Here is a 26,935-nt window from a genome sequence, read left to right as displayed (position 1 = left end):
AGGGGTTGAGATACTGTCCTAATAGTTGAACACCTTGCACCACCACCTTCCTTGTAAGCATAGCTCCCTCCCAGTTTCTTCTTGTCCTTCCTGCTCCTGTTCTTTCCTGGGCTCAGTAATTGTATGGAGAGATGTGCTTAGCATCTCAGTGCTCAGAGACAGCATGCTCACTGCCTGAGTGGAAACTTCTCTTCATGTGCAGTGTCTCTGGCATGTTAAGAGGAATGTTACAAAGCAGGCGTGATACAGGCAGCATCTCTGGGGGAGTTCTCTAATCATGTCCTCCAAGTTTCAAACATAAGCAGATAAGGAATAGAAGGTATTATAAAGGTATTTGAAGGTGGTTTGCTGTTTTGTTCAGTTCTTGCAGCTGTTTCAGCTTGGCTGACTTTCTGGGTGCCTAAGGGACAATGACTTTTGGCATTGGAGGAGCTGAGGTGGACAAGTCAGTTCAGGATGAATGTCAGTCACTGGGGCTGAACATGACAGAATTCATCTGTCAGTTTCCTTAAAGTGGCCTTTCTAGCAAAGGCTCTTCTACTCTGCTAAGTCACTTGGTTATAACTTGAATTATCTTCTAAGCTAGTTTAAAACAATGTGAAGGCTTTGTCAGTTAAGGTTCTGCCAAAAAAAAAAAAAAAAAAAAAAGTGCTTATTTGGGTTTACTGTTGTGTCTGATGATTTAAAAATATTTTTCTGTCTGTTCGAACAACTGAATAGGTTTACTGATCCTAATTGTCTGCCCGGTGTCTTTGTCAAAGGCAGTCCATCTTAAGTCAAAGACATTTTAATTTAAGTAAATAAATCATGAACTGCAGTGGCTTAAGAGACTGGTACATGTTCTTTCTGCTGTTTCTCTCTCCCATATATGCAGTTAATAACTGTTATAACCATCAGACTGATGTGTTGAGCAACCCAAAAGGTAATCTCTCAGTGGTTTCCTAAAATGTATTTGTGAGGTTTCTCTGGTAGGCAAGGTGTGTGCTTGCAAAAGCACTAGAAATTTAGACAAGTTTATGAAAACAGAGATGTTTTTGAGGATGGGGAGTTATTTGTTTCCAGATGCAATTGTGTTTTTTCTCAGGAAACAGACACAAGGTACCTGTAATTCTGCTGATGAAAAGTTTTGTCTAAACTAAGATCACTACAGCTTTTCATGGTTTGGTATTCCCCTGAGTTTTATTGGCAGAGCTGTCACAATTAGCAGGGTGATCTGTTTTTTAACTTGGATAACAAAGCCAGTAAGTGTTGATAACAGACCAGAACAATTATGCATTGGCTGGTACATATTATGCTGTGAGTAGAACTTGGTACAAGTTATTACACTAACGTGATTTTATTTAAATTAATCTAATTATATCCATCCTAGAGGATTTACTGGTGTAACTATCTAAAAGTAAATCTGCCTTGTTTACCAAAACCAACTTGTCTAATGTTAACCCACATTTTTTACTAGAGCAAGTGCTGCTATTTTGTGGCTCTCAAAGGTTTTCCTAACTTAAGCAGGCAACCTGAAGGCATCTATTCTAACTAACTCTTAGTCACCTGATGGAAGAACACATTTGTGCTTTATTCAGGTATCTGAGACTGAAGCATAGTTCTTTGCTTGTCTTATGGGAGGTTTTTATTCAAGTTTCTTGATTAAAATCCAAGGATCAGACTTTCAAACATGGAAATAAGAATATTTAGAGCATTGATAGAGTTAAGGTAAGGCCACCAATGTATTCTGTTTAAGAGTCAAGTTGTGTGTATTTTCAGATATTCTCAATCTTCAGCTACTTTTCTAGACATTATGAAAAGTGTATATGAAAGATTATTCTGGACTGTTTTATTAACTGTAGCAGTAATCTCAAGATACTTGGAAAGATAAAAAGATTCCTTACTGAGCTGCTGAGATTCAGTCTATACAGAGGACTTTATCAGAATCATTATCTTAAAGTTCACCCTTGCCATCTCAGAAGGGGTAATTCAGATCATGAAGCACTGGTAACTTCCTCCCCCACCCCGCAACAGATAAAATTTTAAAAGCAAGCTGTCAATTTTATCACATAGTAATAAGGGCTGACCCAAGAATAGGTAACTGGATTTTGCAAAGACTATCTGAGAGCTACAGACGATTCAGGAAAAATTCTGGGATCAGACACCTGACAAACAGCAGAACGTATATTCAGAGAAAGAATTAAATATGACCTTTGCAATGACTGGGAACAGAATTTGGTTACTGAGCACTGTCTCTGTCCATTGCAAGTACTGTGCTGAAGAACTTTGTTCACAAACAGTTAGATTTTGTGTCTTTGTAGTTGATAGGGATTCAAAAAATCGGTTACTGTAAACTATTAATTTATATGTAGCTTTTGTGGGTGCCTTTGCTTTTTTTGTTTGTTTGCATCGTTGCTTTCTTCAGGTTTTGTTTTTTTTCCCCTCTTGTGTTCAGTGGTAGGCTGTCCATTCTGCTAGGTTGCCTTTGCACTTGTCCTTCCTTGAACTCATTTTATTTGAGTATTGCTCTACTCCCTTCAGCCTATATTTAGGCTTTCAGCAGCTCTACTGCTTTAAGCTGCATGGAGTAATTTCCTTCCCTGTCTCCACTAACTCATTTGCATCCCGAGTCATCCACTGCATTGTGCTACCACGGTGTTTATATGGCCCCGCAGTGGGGAATTTACTCATTGAAACTATTCTTCTTGGCCAGTGTATTTTACTCTCAACTTAGCCACTCCCCGTTGTGATTTACTATTCAGCTGTACTTGTGCTAGAATGAAGGAGCTCAGTAGGAGTGAGTGGGAGTTGCCAGTTAACCTATTATACGAAAAGCTGAGTAAGTACTTGAGCTTATCCTGTCCACTTATCCTACACTGAGCTGAAGCTGCTGTCCATTCTTAATTTACAGCCGACTGGTTATTATCCTACAAAACCAAAAGGGTAACAGTACTTTTTTAAAATCTAGAATGATCTGCATCTTCTGCTTCAGTCTCTGATAGATAAGTAGTGAAACTTTTGAATTAGTTGAGATGCAGGTGTAGCTTTAGTTTTTGGGGTGGGTTTTTTTTTATTTCTTTCAGAAAAAAATTGTAATCCACATCATCTTACTTTAGATGTGTAGCTTGGTAAGATACTGTTATTGCATGCAAGTAGAGATTTCTGAGGGTTAAAAGACTGGTATAATGGTACCCTTTTCTAAGTTTACTACCATTTAATTTGTGATTCATGTTGTATCAAAAAACAGTTATGATTTATTTTTTTTTTTTACGGAAGTGTTTTGAGAAAAGCATTTAAGAACAAAAGCTGAAACAAAGTTTTAGAGTTTGTGTTAGTTTTCAGTTTCTGTAGTGGTTTTGAAATTCTCTTTTTTCACAGGGAAATTATTTTTCTGAAATTCTTGTCAAAAGACCCACAGAAGTAGAAAAAAATGAATTGGACTAGTAAAGATGTGCTACCAAATACAAATTGAGCAGTTTTGTTTTACTTTTAGACCAGCACTTGTATTCTTTGATTAAACAGTTCTTTGTTTCAAAACAAAAATACCAGTCCAGTAGTATTCTCACAACATCTTTCTTCTCGTGTATAGCATTGTCCCATTGTTTTGTCATCCCATGATGTACAGCTTTGTAGATAATAGTGGGGAGAGCATCATAGAGGTAGAGCAAGTGAACAGTCCAACGTTGTTGTGATATGATGGGAAGATTTCAAATGTTTCAGTCAGAAGATGGGAAGAACTCAACCACAGGGAATAAGTTCCTGGGTGAGAAATCTAATTCTGAAAAAAAATAGAAAGGGCAACTTCTTCACTTGCATCCAGTACCCTTTCTGGTGTTGAGCTATTCACAATGCTGAACTCAGAGCCTTGTGACTGGAAAAATCTTTCTTCAAAAAAAAGACTCCTAAGGCCTCACAAAGTGTTTGAAATCCTTAAATTTAACTTATGAAAATGTTGTCTCTCTTAGTAGTCTGCAGGAAGTGAGGGCTTCATTTCCTTTGCCTCCATCCCTAGACACATCAAACTTAAGTTAAAAAAACAAAGATGATGTAAACGTTTGAGGTGCTTAAGCTTCTGTGATTTATTTCCATAGCAAGTTTGTTATGTTCAGTAGATTCTGCCCAGCTTCCTGAAGTGGTACTTAGGCTTCCAGGTCTCTCTGTGAGTCTGTCTAACCAGGGTGCTAGAAGGATAAGAATAAGTAAAGGTTATGAATGAAAACTAGCATAGATTGCAAACCACACAAGGCATTCTCTGTCTCCTTCAGATGTGTTTGTCTTCTGGGTCTGAGCGGAGGGTGACCCGGTTGGATTCAGTGGGCTGAGTTGAAAGGTAGGGTAATGTAAATTGTACTCATGTAAGAAAAAGCCAGTTGATGAGGCTCTGGATTTTAGTTGTCTTCTGGGCACTTAAAGGATCATGTGTTCTGTCAACAAAATTAAGAACGTGCATTATTCGGTGGAAGGCATTACTATTCGAGAGAGATGCTTCTAAGAAATTTTTAATCACATCTTGGTCTGAGAAGGTAATCAACAACAACTAAACAGCTTATCAAAGGATGCCTGCTCTGTCAGACATGCCAGTTTTGAGTCTGAAGGCAGTACTGTCTGAACTGAGAATTTTGTAAAGCTCTGCTCTTGCTTGTGTGGAAGGGAGTCAAGCCCTTACAAAAAAAGAGCATGAGAAGTTCTTTGAAGGCATCTACATGTCTGTGACTATTATGTGTCTTATTAGCATAGTAAAATACTTCCTTCTGAATTGGGAAGCAGTGAGTTGAATTCTGTCATTTTTTTTGATTAGTCTCTAATGAAACAGTGACCAAGTGAATTGGTAAACACTCCTACCAAGAGATTGGGAAAATAAAGGAAGGGTTGAACAATGATTTTCCTCCTCTTGCAGTATAGGCTTTGACTTGTATACAGTATAAAGAGAAGACAGTTGCTTCACACTTGAGAGGACGAGAAAGATTAGTGAAATATTAGCGAATGTGCTTTTAGAAATAACTTTCTTGAAGTGTCACCTGCAGAGAAACAACCTTTTCTACTACCAGACACAGAGGCAGTCAATTTTCTGGGAGTATTAATTTTAAAAGAAGAGTGGTCTGTAGAAGTGAACTAGTTATTGAGATTGGGGAAGGTGGGAAATATCACTTGGTGGGCTATGTCAAATGACTTTTGAATAGTAGTCCCTCCTCTTTCTCTCTTTAAAGTCAGAAATTGTTGTTCCTCAGGTAAAGACTGTTCTCTTCTTGAATGATGTTAAGGTGCTAAAAAACTTGTTATGTACTCAGTGCAGTTTTGTGATTTTAAGTGTGATATTTTAAGGCAGACTGAAGACAACAACATCTACTTATTTAGCAAAGACAACTTCATCCCATTTTAATCTCTATAGTATACAGGAGTGCACTGAGAATACTTGAAGTCCAAACATTTTCTAGTTTTTCATGTTCATGGCCTGTATGTGTCAGTTTTTAATATTTGATTTCTGAAAGTTTATTCCCTTGGCAGAAAATTGATAAGCAATGGATGAGAATGCAAAGTACTTTCCTTCCCTGCTTTAACAGTGGCATTTGGATATTTATGTAACTGAATAATAATACAGGACCTCTATAAACTCTATAAATTGCAGGGGTTTTTTTGCTTCTAGTGTCACAAGATCACTGTAGTTTTAATTTTTAAGTTTTGCAAAGAAACGTAGTATGGGCTTTGGAGAGGTTTACTGTGTCATGACTAACACAAATGGGTTAGGTTTGACTAAAACAATTTGGGTAAGAACAGAAAACTTTTATGAAATGTTTATATAATATTAAACGCTTAAAATAAATTTTTTGTATGAAAACTATATTTTAATCTTTAAAAAATAGATTTTCTGGTAACCTTTTGGCTACTTAAGCTTTCTTTTCCATTTGCGTTTCCTGTATATGTACTGTGTATTGACTGGTTATTTTGTTTTTTCTTAAATGTTGGACCATTCTGGGAGGGACAAATGAGGTTATGAATTGAACATCCAGGTGGCTCTTTGTACCATCTAACATCTAGTTCTGCATGATCCACATATACCAAATAATTGCTCTTCAAGTTTTCACTCCGCAAAGTTCTGCTTTGACTGGGGCATCCTCTTTTTGAGGAACAGTACAAGTTTGTGTGGCAGAAGGGTGTGTTCTGGGTGTAAAGGGCATCTTCCCCTCTTCCTTTCCTTAGCTGGTCAGGTACTCATTCCCTTTGTGGAAACACTTGTTTCCTCTGAGGTCTGGGGAGAGAAGAAATTGGCAATTACAATTTCTTCTTTCTGGCTGCTATTGGCAATTATGACAGATGGTGTTGGAGATACATATGTAGAAGTGTGTTACGTACAGCATCTCTTTACAACATCCTCAAGCTAAGGCTGTCAAAATCTGTTAGATGTTCGTGTATTAGATTGCAAGCACCATGTCCAAATTTTGCCAGATACCACTTCAGTGTTTTTACACTAAGCAGCCACAAAGGCATGTGAGAGATCTTGTTCTGCGTAGGGGTGTTGAGATCCAGTAAATTTGTAGTAGTAGTGGACCCTGATGTTTCCAAACTGCACAGGTAGGTATACAAACACAGCAGATATAATTCCCTGCACCATAAATAGATCAAGTACTGTAAACCGTGAAATGTTTTTTAAGAGTGCAGCAACCAAGGATTTGATTCATCAAGAAGTCCTAGCATTTTGTTTTGGTTGGCCACTCAGCCTTAACTGCTTTTTCCTCATGGTTTTCACTTGTTCTGTAGTTAATACAACACATGTCTTCTCTGCCTGATGCCTCTACTTCAGCTGTGCTCTGCAAATTAGGGAGGACCCTCTTCCATCTAGCTTGGTGGCCTTCACTTTGAAAGAGCTGAGACAAGACCCTTATTTCTGAGTGTTCATTTGCTTTAAGAGAAATTTTTTTCTTCTCAAGAAGGAAATGTTCTACTGGACGGATAATCGCTGTGCAGTTAACCTGTCTTGTCATATTACCTGTGTGATTCAGTTACTGAAGACACTTAGGGATTCTGCCAGTCGTACTTGGAGTTTTGCACTTGGTAGTGCAACCTGGGTCTGTTGACCACCTTCTTTGATTTGATAGCAAACTTGAGTTCATTGCTTTTAAAAAAAGGGCTTTCTTGGTACTCGTGCAAGAAAGTGAAATCCAGACACTCTTTTCAAACCATGATGGTTTTTTTTTAGAGTTACCTTAGTTTCTACCCTCAATTTTAATGAAATTTGGCAAGTCTAAAACCAGTAGGTCACCCGTTAATATTCTTCCCCGATCCTTTTGCTTGAGTTTTGGGGCATCTTTCCATGTTCTGTGAGAATAGTTCCATTGTTTACTGTGCACAGAAGTAACTGCCCTACTACTTGCATGGCTGTCATGGAAGCTTTTGGAGAGAAGACATTTTTGGTGTGATAGATTTTTATTACTGTGTCTGGAAAGCTCCAGATGATACAATCCTATGGAACACCCATGGGGATGAGTTCCAAGAAGGAGGCTGCAAATCAGTGGAGTTCAGATTTTGCTTTTACGCAAATTCTCTTCACCATGTCCTTGCTTTTGTTGTTGAAGTTCTCGGAACTTTAAGGCTAAGAAATGCACCTCACACTTCTTAGCTCCTCATTAGAATACCACGAAGCACAAGGTAAATGAATTATGTAGGGCTACTACACCAGATTTAAAATAAATAAATAAATAAATTACAATCCCCAAACTTTCAGGGCTGATTGCTTGTGGCACATGTGTTAAGGTGAAAATTCATCCTGAGGAGTTCCATTTAATGACAAATAACTCTTGCTTTGGTAAATAATGTGAAATTCTATGCTTTATTTGGGAACATTTGTATTATCAGGATGCAGGTCTCAGAATTCTGTGGACACAGCTACTAGAGGATTGTTATACTAAACATTTTTCCAATTAAACACAAAAATAAAAATAAAATCAAACCATTACATTTGTCAAATTGAAAACTGCTCAGAAGGTGTTTAACTTCTATTTGTGGTGAAATCCGAGTTCAAGGTCTTGCAGATTTGCACGTGATGAATGTTTAGGATTTTTGTAAGTTATATTAAATATTTGAAAATACGTGTTATGAAAGATACTTGTGTCAGTTTGAAAACCTTGGCATACATTGCGTACTGTTATAACAGTATTTTACATTTACCTAGGTTCTTCTAAAGAAGGAGGAGCTGGAGCTGTGGATGAAGATGATTTTATTAAGGCATTTACAGATGTTCCTACTGTACAGGTAAGATGCTGTGTATACTCATATTTGTTTTCAGAAAGATGCTATTTACAATACTATCTGTTAGCCTACTTCTAAAACTTCTGTGAGTTTACAGTCTTGTAACAAAGTGTTGTTACTTTTCCTTCTTTCTGAATGTAGAGTCTCCATGTAAAGGTCTTTACTTTTTCCAGTTATCAAAAAACCTACCTTTCCTTTACTGTCATACTAATTATTATCACATTGTATTTCAGCAAAAATCCATTATTGCCTTTCTTAATCTTTTCCAGAGAGCTACTAAAAATAATTGTATGTTTTAGTTACAATAAGAAAAAGATTTCCAAAATGTTTGGAAAATTTAGGACTGCAATTTCAAGGGATAATCAAGTAATAATAATGTGGGAAAATAATGTGAAAAGCAAGAATTGTATTTTTAGATGTGCCTGAATTGTAATGATACATGTCTGGCATACATGTCTTCATCTCTAGCAATACTTCAAAAAAAAGAACTCTAGTGCCCTCTTTGAATAGCAGCGGATTCTGAGTTCATAGCTGAAAGATCAGATTTTAATTACTGTTCTGAAGGTGTGGGAATTGCACATATTTTTGGTACTTTCACACAGCTGAGTCATTTAACATGCTTGTATCTTCCTAGACCTATTTTGAATAAATTTTCTTTGAGCAGTTGAGGTGTGGAAGGCAACTGAAAATTCAGTAAGCCATAGTTCCCAAATACCAGAAAGATTTTGTATTACTGCCTTTTCTTGACATGTACTTTTGTTCTGTTTTTATTTCCCAAAATGATAGCAAAGTTATTTGTTAGATCTCCCTCTGTAGGCAGAAATACTGTCTGCTTTTATGAAGGAGTGCTATCTCCATGATCCCTGTCATATCAAGGAAATCTTTGTCTTACACTGTAGGAGCTTTATGTTTCTTTGACTCTCCAAACTGTGTTAAGAATTATTTGAAGGGCAAAAACATGGAGCTCTTAATATTATTTATCCCCGTTATGTTGAACAGAGCCATGTTCCACAGCACAGAAAATGTGCTGCTTGTAGTTCAGTGCCTTAGTCCTTTGCAGTCCCAAGCAGAGTTCTGTAATCACTCAAGTTGGTTAATAACATTGCAAGAACAAAAGTGGGGTAACTGTATGTTGTTGAGCAGCACATGTGATTTTCTGGCTGATGGATGACCTAGGGAGGTAGGTCCTTCCTTCCTAAACTGCAAGAGATGGAGGAGAAAGGCACAGTTGGCTTCACTAATCACACCTGAGTTGAGGTGAAGAGGCAGGGGAGAAATGTGTAACTGACCCTAAAATAACCCGTTTGTTTCATGGATGAGAATGTGAGAAAGACCTACTGACCAGGCAAATAAAAGGGTTTGGTTTTCTTAGTATCCTTAGGAATAATGACTTCCTGCTGTCTAACTTCATGTTTTTGGTTGTGGACAACCTCCAATCTTTAAAAAAAAAAAAAAGGCAGGTCCCATGTTCTGAGACTGTTCATTACTAAGGAAGAGAAAAGTTTCTGTACTAGACCCTGTGAAGAAAGAATGTTGATGACCTGTAATTTGCCAAGTTATTCTAAAAGCAAAGGAAACTTGTTAGAGTGGGAATTGTTTCTACATTATTGGGCCCATTTCTGCGTCTTTCTGTTTTCATTAGCAGCTTCACTGAAAGTAAGGAAGGGAACTATGCTATAGAAAAACCGATCCAACTCTGTGTCAAGATTTAGTGCATCTGAATTAATAAAGTAAATTGAGGTTACTTATGGTGTGTGTATGTTTAACTCATTCTTAAAAGCCTCCAGTGGTAGATCTGCCTTTCCAGTAACCTCTTCCAGGGACTGCACTTCATTAATGTTTTAGGAATATAATACTGTTTACTCATTAGTTTGTAATTCCCATATTTGAAATAATTACCATCTGCATAGTTATTACTCTTATTTGTTTTTGAGCTTTTTAATTTTTCTGCCTTTGGTGTTGCACTTATGTTTAATGATGCGTGAGTATGTTGCCCTCTAATGGATAACAGCAGTTTATGAAGAAGATGAGTGATTTTGAGATGTAGTCTGATGGATCTGTGTGCCAAAAAGAGTACTACAGTGAGAAGATGGTGCCTTCATATTTCAGATTATAACCATATATTTTTACAACTTCGTTTATTTGCCTTTGCTTAAATTGAAGAAAATTCTGCATTCAGGTTGTTAGGAGTGACTCTCATTAATAGCTAAAATTTGTTTCAAAACAAATTTAGTTGTTCTTATAAGTGGCAACTTGTGACCGAAATAATGTATTATATCATTGACTGAACACAACTTCATCTTGGCCTTCTAAAAGCATATTTAATCAAGGGTAGGGAGAAAATAAATTTTTAAAATATTACCTTTTATAAAACTAATGTAGGTATGGGCAACCTTGACAATTTGGGATTTTTCAGTGGAATTACAGTTTTAATTTCATGACAAGATAAAATTATGCCATTTATTAAGTTCCTTATTACGACACCAGTTTGAATAGCAGAAATTGCATAGATCCAATGCTGTTTGTGGCAGGTAATTAAAGAAAATTCTTTGCCTGGACATGCACGTAGGGTGAATGTAAACTCACGTTGCTTCTGTTTGTATATTGCCTAGCATGTTTTAGTTCTGTGGCAGTAATTACAGCACATGGTCTCTGATAACACGTAGGCTGACAATAAAAAATGTCCTGTTTTTTAGGATCTACTCAATGAGACAGCTTACAGAAGGTATTTGTACCTTGACCAGAGCCTCAGACTAAGCTTCGAGCATACACTGAACAGATGTTAGTTAGGTGCCTCCAAAAGGCATGATCCTGCTTCTCTTGTTGTTGCACCTCATGTCTTTGTGATAAGTTGGCATAGGCTGCTGAGTTGGCAGAGAAGTTTTTGCCTTTCCTCTTGTAGGCTTAGCTTTTTGTATGTGAAAGCCCTGGACTGGGAAGGAGACAGGGCAAGGTGGGTGATGGTAAAAGGGGAGCCTGAGGAGGTTGGATGGTCTCATGAATTCTGATGACATTAGGGTCACTGCAATATGAAACCACATCTTTGGTTATCGAGTGACTACTCCCACTTTTTAAAAAGAAAATAAGAATTTTCTTTGATAATGGAAGTTAAATTTGATTAAAATGCTTACTGGGACACGTACTATTTATTCGTAATAGTATATTACAGCGAGAGTTAGCATCAGAGTGAATAGTGTTGTATAACAAGTATTAAATGCTACCAGTATGCACACGTATATTAAATAGTGATACAAAACTCAGGTTTGATTTTGTGGACAACAGTAGAAAGTCTATTACGCTGAGACCCATTGTTTTCATGAAATAATTTACTCTTTTTTAAAAAAGTTGTTCATCAGATGTTTATTGATTTCTAATGAAGATGAAAATAGTAATAACGAGGAACAGCTTTTTAGTTCTTATGGATATAATTGTGTTGTCTGTTTATAACTGCAGAGCTGTTTCCACAGTGTACAGTGGAAAAGTTTAAACAGCTACGTGGTAATAAAAATTCCTATTTTGTTGGTAAAGCATATTCAGAAATTATTTTCTGCATGATAGTGAAGCTGGCCTGGGTATGTGAATTCATCTGTTCCTACCCTGTTTATCCTACAAACTGGATATGCAGGTGTTTTGGAGCATGGATGTCTTCCAGCTCCTCAATATTCCAGCATGAAATATAGAAGCCTCCATAACCATGTTCTGTTAAAGCATTGGAACAAAAGTAGATGTCAATAGAGTCAAGATCCCGTATTTACTGTCAGTTAAATTAATTTGAAATGCTCAGGAAATTGGAAAACTAGACTGTACTTAGTCCTGTAGTAATTTCAAGTTGCCCAGGAAAATAAGATATTTTATAGAAAATATGCTTTCAGCTTAACTGTAAAATGGAAGAAAGACATTCCTAAATCTTTTAACAGTAAAATTAAAAGATGCATATATACATGCAGAGCAGCGTGTTCAAGAGACCAGTGTCAAAGCTCTTCAGCAATTTACGTGAAGCAAGGTGTCCTAACCACTGGGTCTTGTTTCCTCTACATGCTCTGTGCTCTTGCACAGGCAAAATTATGTCTTGGACTTAAATAATGAGGGAGCATCAGGCACTACTGTTTAGGTGGCATAGAAGTTACCATGCTGGCCTCCAGCTTTCACTCTCGAAGGGTATGAGTGTCCTTGAAGTCCTGAATCGTATCTGCCACCCCCATGTGAATGTCTTGGATATACCGGATGCCTGTGTATGGGCAGCTGAGTTTGCCCAATGTGTTTATGTAAACAACTTTTGATCCAAAAAATTGGAAATCTTTAGATGATAATGCATTTTTGAAAAATACTGGCCAGATCAAATTTCTGGCTAGTAGTTTGCTTCATATCCTCTTCAACTTGTTCTCAATCTGAGGAAGAAAAAAGCTTTAAACTTTGCATTTGCTGTGGAAGCAGAAAAGATCATCCGCTGGTTTATGTCCAGGAGATTAGAAGGGAAGTCAGTTTATTTCTGATGGTAATAATATATTTTCATGAGTATTCTTTTTTTTGTTCTTTGCTGTACGTGTACAGTTACCAGTAAATGTGTTAATTCATGTATTACCAAATAGTGACTGATGCGTGATTGGATTGGTCAGGCTTCAATTTTGCTGGAGTTACTGTGTAGTGAGAATAGAACTCCGACTGGAGGCTGCTCCTTATATTTATTTACTGAGTGCATAAGTTAATAAATTATAGTCTTGGAGTAATAGTACATATAGAAGCTGTTGAAGCTTTTAATTTATTTTTTCAGACAAATTTTTATTTTACTGTTGACTAGCAGCCCAGTTTTAGGTCCTTATAGAGCTGTGCACTCTTGTCATATGAAAGAGAGGCCGTGCTCCAAAAGATTTGAATCGGGTTAAAAAATTGTTGGTTAAGTTTCAGTGTAATAGTATGAAAATGAAATTGAATTATAGTAATATTGCAGCAGATTATCTAAAACGTGTGCTTGTATTGAATTACATTTTTTAAAAATGGAGTTAATTAAATTCTGGGTGTGATTAGCTCATCACAGAAGTGAAAGGTGAAATCTTGAGGAAGAAGTTGATTCTTCAGCCTTTCTTTTAATGAATATTCACTACTTGGTTATATCCTCAAAGATTTTCCTTAAGATGCCCATTTATGCCTCTTAAGCAGTTCTCTGGAACTTTGAGGGCAAGATTATCAGAATTATAATTGTTTACTCAGTCTTCTCAAGTTATTTTCCTTCATTAGTTTACCTGGGATATTAACAATATAAATTTTCTGGGTTCTTTTAATGCTTCAGATCTATTCTAGTCGAGAACTTGAAGAAACGTTGAACAAAATCAGGGAAATTCTCTCAGATGACAAACATGATTGGGATCAACGAACTAATGCGGTAAACTTGTTTTCTGGTTTTAGGTTTGGGTGGGTGTATTTCATAAAGCACAGGCAGCTAGATGTGTTTTTTGAGAATGTTTTTTCTCAAAGTAATTACACTTGAGATAATCAAAGAAATTTTAATTTTAATTTTTGAACCTTGAATTTCTGTATATAAGTTGAAGCGAATATTTTTTAAAAGCGGAAATAAATTTTTACTGACATTTAAGTGAAAGCTTTTCTAAAAGCTGTAATATGTGTCTCAGTTGGCATTTATGGAAAATTACATATTCTGCTAGTAAAAATTACATATGCTGCTAGTAAACTGCTAGCATTAGTACCTCCTATATGTGGTTATAAGTTTTACTTGTAGGTTTAAATTGTTTGTGTCTATGTAGCATTTACATTTGTTGTCACATATATGGCATCTTGGAAGCAGGTATGTGAATAAAATTATGTCATTGTATATTTGTCCACTTGGATCTGAGACTTCAACTCTAGAAATCAAGTAATAGAATTTTGTTACAGTTTTTTAAATTATTGCCATATATTTTAAAATTACACTTTGCTTTAAATATATGCCCATGTATGTTGTTGCAGTTAAGTTGTTACTTTTTTGTTTTGAAATGCATATTGGTAGTGTCCTAAACTAAATGCCTTGAATTTTTTAGCTGAAGAAGGTTCGGTCGTTGCTTGTTGCTGGAGCTGCACAGTATGATGGATTTTTCCAGCATTTACGGTTGTTGGATGGTGCTTTCAAGCTGTCGGCCAAGGATCTCAGATCCCAGGTGGTTAGAGAAGCTTGCATTACTGTAGCGTAAGTATGGTTTATCTGCGTTTGTGTATGTTGCTAGATTTTAGTATCAGTTTGGCTTAAAGATGCTTTATCAGTCTTGCAGGAAAGATTATCTTGGACTGCTGTACACTATGACTGATAAAGAGTCACAGCAGCATCTGAAGAGAAAAAGGAACACTTAAAGGAATTTGTTCTCTTGGGTGATATATGTAGTTGGTAATCCTGTGACAGACTGTATACGAAGAACAAGTTACCATCATTATGCTGAGTAATGAGAGCAAGTCATTACAAACTGCTGTTAAGTACTATGTAATATTCGTGCTAGTCTTAGGAGCACTTAGGCTTGGGTAATTGGCACAGGGCTTTACTATGATTATGTGTAATAACTAAGTGAGCTGCCCTGTAGTGGTTTGAACATTGCACATTTCAGTGAGGTGGTATCTTTCACATCCATGACAATTTTAGAAGCTATGGCTAAACAGAAATAAGATCTTCACCCTTATCATCTTGGAGACTCTCATTAAATTTAAGGGACGGGGGGGAAAGCCTTATTTTTACACTAGAGTGGTCTTTCCCACTTTCATGTTTTCTGTGGCTTTTTTTTGTCTGGAAAGGCTGGAAAGGCATTCATGTAACCACTGATTTTTAGTGGCCATCTGGAACAGATACGCCCCAGAGTTCACTCTTGCTATTCTGGTCTCCTAGTTTAACAGACCATGGGGACCTGTTGGAGCCTACAGCTGTCCTTGCCAGCGAAATTGAGGCTTTGAGAAAAAATGCTAATCTTTCCTAACATGAAGTCAGGAGTAGAGTAAAAGTACTTCTGTAAATGTCCTTGTCTAGGCCTAAAAGCCTGGAATTTTTCTTGATCCCTAAAACATAAGATATATTTGATGTGTCATGTGATGCTGACTGCAGATTCTTTTTATGTAGTCTCTCTGCATGGAAGAAGCATTTGGTGTCACCACTGGACAGTTAAATTACCGTGTGTTATATATTTTTCTATATTTTTAAAAATTGAAACCACAACCTTTAAAAAAACAAGAGAGTCAGATTTTATGGTTGGCTAATTATAATAAATGCAGTAGTTTTTACTTGCATTCAAAAGGAACAAAATCTTGGTAATTTCATTAGGATTTTAGATTTGTGTACTCTCAAAGTGTGCTAAAAAGTATAAATACTATGATGCTTTATGTGGACATGAGAATTTCAGCCTTCCAAATTGTGTTATTTGTTTTTCGTTACGAAATACAGTTATTAGTGTTCACCCTCTTAATATCTCTGCTAAGTAACAAAAATGTTCCACATGTCCTGCATTTCTAATGAGGCAAGGACTTGGAAACATGAAATAAAGGAATTCTTTTGTTTGGGAAGATAAACCTTTAAAATGTTTAGTGAACTTTCTTCTTTTCAGACTAAGAAATTAATTTTTGTTAACAAGTTTTATTTCTTCTTCCTAAATAGCCATCTTTCAACTGTTCTGGGAAACAAGTTTGATCATGGCGCTGAAGCTATTGTGCCTACTCTTTTTAATCTGGTTCCCAACAGCGCCAAAGTGATGGCAACTTCTGGGTGCGCAGCCATTAGATTCATTATTCGGGTAGGTGTTCCTCTCTCACTTTGCTTGCAGGTAGTGGCTCTTAGCAGAGATAGTAACAATTCTGAAGTACAGGATTATAAATCATTCTTTAAGGGAGAAGTAATTTTTCACACAGATGGACAAATATTGTTTGTCACTGAAACCAACTGGCAGCATTACCATACTAAAGATGGAGGAACAGGTGTGGTAAGCAAGTCTGTTTTGATGATTTTTTTTTTTTTTGTAATGTGTTAAAGGTACAAAGGCAAGTGTATTTCAAAGGGTAGCTGCTTTTAACTGCCTTTTCCAAAAAGACAAAAGTTAAGAAGCTAGTAACAATTTAAAAAAAAAAACAAACACCAACAACAAAATTATTCCTCTTTACCAAAAAAAAAAAAAAAAAAAAAATTGGAACCATAGAGTTAATGATAAAATGTTGAAGAGGCTGAACATATGCGGGTCAATTCTGAAAGCACAAGTTCATGCAAGCGAAGCCCGATGGAGATTTTTATCCTTGGGTTTAAGAATTTTCTAAGCTGAGTTCTTAAAGCTGTAGCATACAGAAGAAGGAAATGCTGTATACTAACTGCTTTTTATTGACTGTTCCTTAAGCATCTGATACTAACTGGTGTCTGAGGCAAGATACTTAGCTAGTTTTTTAGGACTTGTACTGGTATTTTTGTGTTTCACATAAAAGTGGGAGGTTGCCTGTAGTTTCTACATTAAAGGCTGTGGTGTTCTTACTGCTAGGCACTTACTGCTGTTCACTATGGCCTCATATGTGGTTTTAATTTTGTAAGTTGTTGGAAGCCTATTTAATCACTCACACCTTTTATTACCAACCTCAGCATGTTTTGGAATCTGTACTTTGTCTACCCAAGCCTCTGAGAATGAGCTCTGAGGCTTCTGCATTACCTTTGCCTCAGCACTGGGGCTACGATCCGTTGGCATTTTCCCCCAGACTCTTAAAGTGTGCTGTGAGATGGCTAATGGCACAGAGTTTGAGAGTGGAGGAAGGGCTACATCTTGAAAAGGGTGATAGAAGTTGTAAGAGAAGAATATAATTTGCAGTAGTATTGGACGAGCTCAGGCATGTAAGAAACTAACCCTCTCTTGTTTATAGGAGCCAAATCAAGTACCAGAAAAGCAGCGTGAAATAAAAATTCACCAATTACATTAAATTGGCTTTATTGGTTCAGTTCAGTTGGAGACAAGCCTACACATTGTCTGTAGCTGCCCAGATTTTGTTTAAACTTCTGTTATTCTTAGCTGTAATTTAACATACTACATTGGAGTCTTAGAAGCAAGAAGATCCTATCCATAGTGTTCAAAAACCAAACCAGTAAATGGCTTGTGCAGGGTGTTCTGATGGAAAATTTGAGGTTTAGTGGAAAAACAAAGAAATGTAATACTGGATTGAAACGAAGTGCAGCCTCACACTCCTTTGGACTAAATGAGAGTTGATCAGGGAGTGTGTGATCAGTTGAGTATTTAGGGAATATTTAGAGCCTAAGCAATTTGGAGTCAGTGTTGTGCTCAAAAACTTCTACCAGAATCCACTGACAGCCAATTCAGGTCATGGTGCTTTAGTATGTAATTGCTGCAAGAGTCTATATAAAAAAGAGGGAGGATGTATTATACCAGTGATCCTCAAGAACTCCATGTCATGTTTGCACCTTTATTGGATTTCATATTTCTTCTCCAGATAGTTCTTACACTGTAGTCTGATTTCTCTTTCTTGACTCTTAGTAAATCAGGAAGCAAATTAAAAAAAAAAAAAAAAAAAGGTGGGGTAATGACATGACAATATGGCGTCGTAGCAGAATATCTTTTCAGAGGGAGATGGGATTCAGGTTGGGCAATTGAGCTGCAAGGTGGATTGGGAGGAAACATGTATCGTTACAGTTTCAAAGGGGTAACAGATGAAATGTGTAGTCTTTAAGCTGAGTGAATAAAAGCAAGTCTGAGGCTTTGATTCCTTTGCAATACGCTTTCTAGAAATTACAATGTCAGTAGCTCCAAAGACTTGGAACATAGAGGTTTCTCCATCTGTAAAAGCATTTTATTCTTTCCCCTGATACTGTTTATTGTTCCGGCAGTCATGTGCCACTTTACAATTTGGAAACTATGCAAAACATAAATAAAATCCCTAAGACCCTGTTTAAAAGTGTATCAGTGCGAACAAATGCAACTGTTAGTCTCTTCCAGATTTTTGAATTTATTCCCTCCTAATTCTGAGGTTGGCAGTACTCTTGAGAGCTGATAATTATCTCTCTGCTTTTTTGGTGATCTGTGTGTTTATGTCCTACAACAATAACCTAAGGAGAAAGTATGATATATGGGATACTAAGAGCTGTTCAGTACTGTATTTTTAAGCAGGTTTTTATATCCTACAGTTTGACACTGTATTGGGGACTGCTTTAGAAGTTATCTTTTGTATTTAATCAAGAAAATAATAAAGGGATGAACTGAAAATGTATTTGTTGAACTGTGTTACTCAGAATTAAAATTTTAATACTTTGTGTCTACAGTGAGTTAGGATAAGATGAAGTAAGGTTGCTTTAATTCTGAAGTATTGCATTTGAATTTAATGTAGTTTATCTTATCCCCTTTAAATGGTAGTTTGTTTTCTCTTTCCATGAAGATATTAGGTGTTTCTACATGTCAGTGCTTTTATTATTTTACATTAAAAGGAATTTGGTCTTTGTAGTAATAACCATATTGATCCCTAAAAGAATGCCCATAGTTTCAGATCAACTGATGTACTTTTTGCTCCCTAACTCTGATTTTTAAGACTGTGATGTCCATTGCTTTTTTTGTCTGTGGCAAAACTAAAGTAACATCAGCTTACAATTCCTTTGAGGAGGCAGTTACATTTGAGCCTTTGTATGTGACTTCTGACAGCTAAATACATATCATGACATGGTTGTTGATGGCATTGAAAGTGCTTCTTGCTTGACCTCTTGGAAAAAAATACAGGCTTAATCAATTTACATGGTAGCAGCAGTCTCTTATTTAATAGTATTCTACATTTAGTTTCTGTAAGCATTTTAAAGGATTGCAGTTTTTATTATGTTGCTAATTCTGTTTGACTTAATTAGTACAGTACAAGTTCAGGAATACTTTTGTCATTAACTGCTTTGCTCTTTCTTTAAGCATACTCATGTGCCACGACTCATACCTTTAATAACAAGCAACTGTACCTCAAAATCAGTTGCAGTTAGAAGGTGAGTACATTATAAATAACAAATTATTAAAGCTGTTGCTTATTTAAATATGATGATCATATGTTGAAAATAAGCATATTTGAAGATTTATGGCTGTTAACTCTGAACACACAAAACTGTGTTACCCAGTAAACTACAAAAATTAATTTCAGTGAAGTTACATCAGATGATGTTGAAGACTGGTTCTTTCCTCTGTATTGGAGGACATGCACTGTATCTTTCCGCAGAATTTATTCTAATTTAAAATGTTTCTAACACTTGTTGGAAAAAGTACCTTCTGATTTAAAACCAGAAGAAAAAAAAAAAAGAAAAAGCTGTAGTTGAATCTATGTTGCTCAGTCTAATGAGAATAAGCAACACAGGTATTGGGAGAGCATGAAACATGTGTGTGTCTTTGCAAAGCAGTTCTGTTAGGGCCAGACAGGCCGGGCCTGGTGAGGTTACATCTTGTTGAAGCACTATGGTGTACTGCATGCAGTGTGTGCTAGCACCTTGCCTCTCTTGATGCCATGAGGATTTTGTAACTTCTGTGCAGTGTGATTTGAATGCTTGGAGCTCAGCTGTCTGATACTGTGTCCAGAATAATAAACCTACTATGCTGGGGACTGTGGGATTGAGACATTGGCTGCCACCTTAGAGAGGACATGGTGGATCAATGTGATGTCATGTTTAACAACTGAGGTGCATCTTCAGCATGTTGCTTTTTCCAAGAACATGATACTTGAACACTTGGGTTGACTTTTGACAAAATCAATTGGTTTCTGATGGAGTGTCATTTTCTGCACAGAATCATAAGACAGCAGTTAACGCTGTTTCTGGACCCACACTAGCCCTGGAAGTAATACAGCTATGTGTATGCAAGAAACAGCTTGAGCATTTCAACTATTTGCTCTAAGCTGTCTTTGCATCCAAAGCGAGTATTATCTCAACCCAGATTATACTGACTTGTCAAAACTTCTAGTTCAACTGCAGAACAATTCACAGGGCTTCAGTGCCTCCACTTAGCACAGCTTTGCTGAGGAACACTAGACTGTAGGTGCCTTTGATACTGCAGTTCACAATCCAGTGAACATCAGCGAAGGTGGCTGAAATTGCATTGTTTTCATACTGACTTCATTCCTTTGGAAGTATAAAGAAAAACTAGATCGGTTATAATAGTGAAAAGCCTTTCAGGGTTTATTGCCATGCCCCGTAGGTGTCCAAAGGCTTTGGGCAGAACAAAAATTACATCTGCCCCTCCAGAACAGGTTAAAGATGCAACATAACAAGAAAAAGTAATCGTTCCAGGCAGTATAGTCCACTACCTTTTTGAAGATGTGTTACCTACACCTTCCTAATCCATGTCACTTTGATTTATTCACCAGGATCTAGCTTCAGACTATTTTAAAGTATGCCTTTTGCTAATGGCTGTCTGCTAAATTGCCAAAAATTCCACGTTAGTAATGAATATGGGTACATAACTTAGTTTGTACTATGCCAGCACACCTTCAGGTGTTCTTTCTGTATGCAGAGCCCTGTGCTAATGGTCTCGTGTTTTCCTTTATGCTACATGCTCAGTAAAGATAGATGAAGAAATGGGCATAGTGTTTGGGACAGAAGTACACTGCTATAAAAATATTAGGTTGTGACTTAATAGCCGAATTTTTAAAGTATTAATTTTTTAAATATTAAGATTTTCTACTTTGTACAATTTTTAAAGACTATGGATTTTTATGTTATGTTTTGGGGCTAATAAAACTAATGTAGCATATGTGTAGTAACATGACTTGAGCAACAGGTGGTTAATTGAACCACATCTATTTCTTTGAAGTGTAGGATTAGCTAGCCTGCATGTTTATTTTCTATACAGAATACGTTAACTTTGCAATAAGGTGACCAATGTCTTTGTTTGACAGATAAAACATACTTTAATGTATTGGTTTCCCTCTGGGAGAAAGAATAAAGTTACTGTTTACTCCACAAGCACATTAGAGAAATGAGTATTAATTATAACTTTCTGTTGTGTCTTTTTAGGCGCTCCTTTGAATTTTTAGACCTGTTGTTACAAGAGTGGCAAACGCATTCATTGGAAAGGTACAGCCCAGTATACTACTTCGCCAGGAGTAAACTGCTACTGAATTTTGAGACAGAAATCTTTTCATTGAATCCTTCACTTAAATTATGTTGGTCAGTGTTGGCCAGCCTTTCTAGCATAGACAATCTTTCTAGCACAGCAGGTGATGTGCCTTGTTCAGGTTTCAGGGAGGAGAGCTGTGTGCTTCAGCCTTAACTTCGTGTTGCCTCCTCTCCTTACCCTCTGCCTCTTCTCCTGTACTGCCTGTGAGCAATGCATGTACCATGCTTTCTCAGTTTCACTTATAGCATGTGTCCTGTGCAGCAAGGATGTACAGGTGAGCATCTGTCTTTCTCCTGAAAAGAGGTATTTGTGTGTTCTCCATAAAAGAGGTCAAGTGGTATTAGACTGGAGCTCTGGTAATAATTAAGAACCCACTGTAACTTCTCCAGATAGATAGGAAAACAGTACAATCATCAGCTCTGCAGAATGTGTACTAGAAGCACAGAGTAAAAGCAAAAGGGTCTACAGGGCCTCCAGAGAGGGCTCTTCAGAGTTTGTTCAACTCCGTAGTCACCTTTCAGACCCTCAAGGTGCTTCTGAGAAAGGCAGGAATGGAGGGATCACTTGATTTATGTCAGAATGTGTATGTGTATTTGAAAAAGAAAAAACAACTAAACACACCACCACCACCACTACCACCACCACCCTCCCCACCCAAAAAAATAAAACACCCGAAAAACAAAACCCCAAACATGTCTGGAATTAAAACCTGTTTATCATCACAATTTTCAGTTCTTCTGATGGGTGCTTTGCTGTTTTTTGAACATGTGTTGAGGTTTAGAACTCATACACCAAAAGCTTTCAGAGGTTTATTTCCAGGAAAGCCCACTTACTAGTATTAACTTTTTCCTTAATATAGTAGGGGAAAAAGCTTTTCTATTTCAGGAAAGTACATGTCTTAATAAAGGTATTTTTAAGTAACTTTTTAAATGTTATAGGTGGATGTATGTCTGAAAAGTAGATTATAGTTCTTTTAGTTTGAAGGAGGAAGCTTACCTAAACCTTTACAGAAGGTGCAATTCGGTCATCAAAGTGCTTAAGCATTTGTTTACTTCATATCTTAGAAAGAACTACTGTCTCAGCTGTTTTTACTTTAAAAAATGTTTATTAAATGTAAAACTTTATTACTTACAATAGAATTTGGAGTAGCAAAATAGCATGAAGAATGTCTTTCTTCTAGGCATGCAGCTGTCTTGGTTGAAACAATCAAGAAGGGCATTCATGATGCTGATGCAGAAGCAAGAGTGGAGGCAAGAAAGTGAGTTTTGACTACATTTTGCTCTGAATAATTTTATGTTTTACATGAGCAATAGAAGGCTCTAATAGGAGGTGAGTGGCTGACTGTGGCTGAAGGAGAGGACACAGCTTAGGTTGAAAATTCATGTTTCTGCTCTTGAAGTCCTGAATTAATATCTAGTTTCATTTGTGAAAGACATTCAGACAGTTGGGGCAATTAATACTGTTGTGCAGCATTTGAGTATTCTACTGAAACAGGAGTCATAAAGGTTGATATTGTTGCATAATATTTTTTTTTCCTGCCCCTTAATTAAGTCATCAAACAACTGCAGTGTTTTGACTAGTGAGTAGACCAGACAAGAATTACTCTTGCTTCCCCACAGAATCAGTAAGTGAATGTGAGAATTTCCGAAGATAGATGTAAATTACTTTGAAAAGATAAATCCAGTCAATGTAGCTAGTTTCTTTTATGATTTGATGAGTATTGTATGAATAACTTATTTTCAGTCTGAGTTCCTTTCCCTCCCTCCCCATTACAGAATGGTTGATTCTGTAATCTTTACTTCCTGACTCCACACTTCAAAGACAATACAGAGCAATTACATGTGGTTATTCTCTTCCTTTGCAGGGCTTATCTGGGTCTTCGAAATCACTTTCCCAGTGAAGCTGAGACTCTATACAACTCTCTTGAGCCGCCCTATCAAAGAAGCCTCCAAACCTATTTGAAGAATTCTGGAAGCATTGCATCTCTCCCTCAGTCAGACAGGTCATCCTCCAGCTCACAGGAGAGCCTCAAGTAAGGATCACTTAACTGTTTCTGAGTCTATAAATAAAAACTGTTACTCAAAAGCAAATGAGTTCGTTCCTGTGGTGTACAGAAAAGATACAGTTGTATTTTGTCACTTTTAATTCTTAAAAAATCTTTTGTTGTGTTTTGCTATATGAGGCTATTTCCCCAGCAAGGTGAAAAATAAGGGCAACCATTAACTGCATTTTATCAGGCTGTTCTTAATATTTTATATTTCTTATATAAAATGATATTTATTATTTTTATTTCATATTTTTATTTCTTAACAGCCTCTGTTACAGCATAATATCTTCAAGGTTCGCATGTTGATGTCCAGCATTCTGGTACAATGAGCAAGTCTAGGAAAGAAATAATGATGTTTTTTAAATCCCTTTTCACTGGGAAGTATGAGAAGGAGACATCAACAGTGAGATTCATTCAAACTGGAGATGGGTTTTTTCCCTGTCTTCACAGTATTGAATATGTATTAGCAGTAGTTTGCAGCTATGGGTGAGGAGGGTGAGTCTGTGCTGCGATCAGTGGTGTATTAAATGTATAGACAATCTTGAGCTGAGTAGATTGAAGTTTGCTTAGATACCATAGCAAAGGGGAAATTACTAGCTTTTTAGTAGAAATGTAAAACAGTAGTAGTAGTATGTGATGACCTTTTCCTTAAAATTCTACAAAGCTTCCTGAAAGTATTTAAACCTGTTAAGATTTCAATTCAGATGCTTAGTTTCTGAAGCCAGAGAACTTGTCTGCTCACTTTTGACTCGAAAAGCAAAGCCTTCTTCCAGCATATTGGAAGCTAATATTTTTCTCTTTGTTTAGCTGCTGCCTTAAATACCAGAGGCTTATCTTTCCTATGATTCTTGTAATTATAAAAAAAAAAATCTTAAAAATAATTGTCTAAGGTAGGCTATTGCTAACGCTTCATTTTCGACAAACAAATGTCTATTCAAAGATTAATTACTCTTGTTTAAATAAATCTGTATTCCCTGTCTGAAAATCAAAATGCTGTTGATGAGTTGCTAGTAATAAAATGTTAAAACTAAATTACAGAGAAATGAGAATCTTAAAAAACTCAAATCCTCAAGTGTTACTTCCTGTATTGCAAGATATGTAAGTACTACAGTACAGAAAGGGGAAAGTAAAGTAAGAAATCTCTTCTGTTTGAGGTCATGATATTGGAAATTAATTTTAAATTGTTTTTTCACTAATTTTGCATTTAAATGCATGTTGTTTCCTCTGAGTTACCTAAAATTATACTTCTGGCTTCTAATTAGAGATGCAGAGTTCTCCCTCTATAGATGAATTTAGGAAATAGGGGTGTGGTTTTCCCAAAAGTCTGATCCTTCGTTATTTTTGACCCTCTGAATTTATAGCTCTTACAGATAGTTGATCAAAAATGGTTTTATTTAAAGAGGGAGGTGGAATGAGAGAAATGTGGTGACTTGTGCCTACCTATATGAAGCTGCTTAAATGAAATGTCAGTTGCAATAGATTGTGACAGTTCCCTGGGCCTTCTGTTTGGAGCACCCAGGATGCACCCAGGAGCTCTGCCTTGGCCTCACTGGCCTACTTGCAGCAAAATACCTCTAAAACACTAGTTACTAATGTCAGAAAAGCAGGTATTATTCATAAGAAGACGCAAATATATGATCTTTTCTGAGGAGTTAGGTAACAGTGCTGACCTCTATATTATCATTGAGCACCTGAGATATAACTGATAAATACACAGTATAAGCCATCTCTTTTCTCTCTGCTTTTTGGTTTAAAATTAGGGATTATTTTTACTAAAGCTGAGACTTTAGACTGAGGTTGTAGTTTAACTACTGATTAAATAGTCAACCATTTCAGCAAATACAAGCTTCCCAGTCAGATAAGTATTTAGATGGCTAGATGTGAATTGATGAATAAAATATCATGCCACCTTCTACTAGTCTTTTGCTTTTCCCTGGTCCCTCTGCATTTCATCCTCCTGCACCAGGCAGAAGGAAGGGCTCACAGTTAAACTTGAGTAGGACAGAAAGATTTTGCTTCAGCAACTACTCATTTTTGCAGTAAGAGTAAAGGTAGAGAAAACAATAGAGGAAAAGATAGAGGATTTTTCTCCTTTTATAAATTGCAGGAGCCTCTTAACATTCAGACAGGGGAAATTCAGTCTAGCTGCTTGGAAGTTGCAGCATTTTTCTTATTAATTTGTAACTCGATTATTGGGAGATAGAGGACTGGAGGAGGCTTATGAATTTTACACCTGGTTTTTTTTGTTACTGCAGATACCACTTAACATAATTTCTATCATAAATCAAGCTATTTTTGTAGCTCCCACTATTTTTGTTTGACAGTTGACTTATAAGATCAGCCGTGTGGTTAAAAGATTGTACTGACCACCTTAAATGTTTCTCTGACCAAGACCAGAATGCCTGAACTTTGTGTTAGCAAAGTGTGCCTGTTGGTAACCAAGGGATTAATGCCTTGTGATGAAGATACAATTTTATAAAATATAAAAGATGAGTGTTTTCTCCTTATAATTTTGTACTTAATATATTTATCTAAGATATGCTGAGGAAGTTGAAGGGGAGAAAAGAAAAGAAGATTCCCTGCCTTTTCAATCTGATACATGAGACTGACTTACTGAGTTTACTGACTTTTTTTTTTTTTTTCAGTCGGCCTCTGTCTTCTAAATGGTCTGCAGCCAGTGCAGCAAGCCTTGCAGGCAGAGGTAAGATGGTTGCAGTACAGTGCAGTGCACAGTAATTGTTCTTTAGGTTCTTTGAATTAAAAGTTTAAAATGCAGCTTAAAAATGTACTATCTTAATCATTTACCCTGTTTCCAAGTTGAATAATGGTATGTGTCATTACAGACTGCACCTGGAGCTAAGATTGCCTCATACTCACTTCACGTTATGTATTTTCTGTTGTTGCAAGTATAAGACATATTTTGCTATGTATTGGTACTATTAATTGATCATCTGTCATGAAATGGTCCCCCTTAAAGAAAAAAACCATTATTCCATGGTCTATTGATGATTATTAGATTTATGGCAGTTGGAAATTAAGGACTCATTGTACTTCTGCTCTATTCCCATGTGGCTTCTGCTCTTTATAAAAAAAAACCCAAACCCACAAATTTGTAATTCAAAGAGTTAAATGTTGCCTTGTCTTTTCAGAATTTGATATCCTTATTCTCTTTTTGCATGTCTTTGTAATTGAGAGTGCTTCTTTTCTGCATACTGAAAGTGTTAAGGGGGAGTCAAGTTTTGAAGACATATATCGATGGTTAAAATTAACTGAAGCAAATAGTTAATATTCAGTAAATAATATGAGGTGAATACAAAAATCCTTCGCAAAAGATTAGACCCTAAAGTAATTCAGGGTATGCATTCAGCTTGCCTTTGGCTTTATCTTAGCTTAAGTATGGAAATATTATCTTCCCTCTGTATAACAAGGGATGCTGTGAATTTTCTTAAGTTTGTGAAGCATTCAGTAATGTAATAAATGACTTAAATGAATTAATTTGGACTAAGGTTTGAGTTTGTATTAATGCTAAAATTTCACACTGAATGAAGATAAAATGAAACTGTAAAATAAACTGTTCTTTGGCTGA

General features: G+C 36.5%; 1 protein-coding gene across 41 annotated transcripts in view; it reads left to right on the top strand.

Annotated features, from left to right (window-relative positions):
- CLASP2 (cytoplasmic linker associated protein 2) overlaps positions 1–26,935 on the top strand; it is a 166,447-nt gene that overhangs the window by 82,886 nt on the left and 56,626 nt on the right. For all 41 annotated transcript variants that reach the window (XM_074900721.1, XM_074900728.1, XM_074900720.1 and 38 more), the window contains 9 exons: positions 8,147–8,226; positions 13,511–13,603; positions 14,256–14,401; positions 15,845–15,980; positions 19,116–19,186; positions 21,200–21,259; positions 22,483–22,560; positions 23,167–23,334; positions 25,995–26,050. In XM_074900721.1, the coding sequence (XP_074756822.1) occupies positions 8,147–8,226; positions 13,511–13,603; positions 14,256–14,401; positions 15,845–15,980; positions 19,116–19,186; positions 21,200–21,259; positions 22,483–22,560; positions 23,167–23,334; positions 25,995–26,050 (888 nt within the window). The remainder of the gene's footprint in view (positions 1–8,146; positions 8,227–13,510; positions 13,604–14,255; positions 14,402–15,844; positions 15,981–19,115; positions 19,187–21,199; positions 21,260–22,482; positions 22,561–23,166; positions 23,335–25,994; positions 26,051–26,935) is intronic.

Source organism: Athene noctua, chromosome 2 (genome assembly GCF_965140245.1).
Source record: "Athene noctua chromosome 2, bAthNoc1.hap1.1, whole genome shotgun sequence".
NCBI lineage: Eukaryota > Metazoa > Chordata > Aves > Strigiformes > Strigidae > Athene > Athene noctua.
The sequence above is the reverse complement of the archived record's forward strand: the minus strand, read 5'-3'. Positions and strand labels throughout refer to the sequence as shown.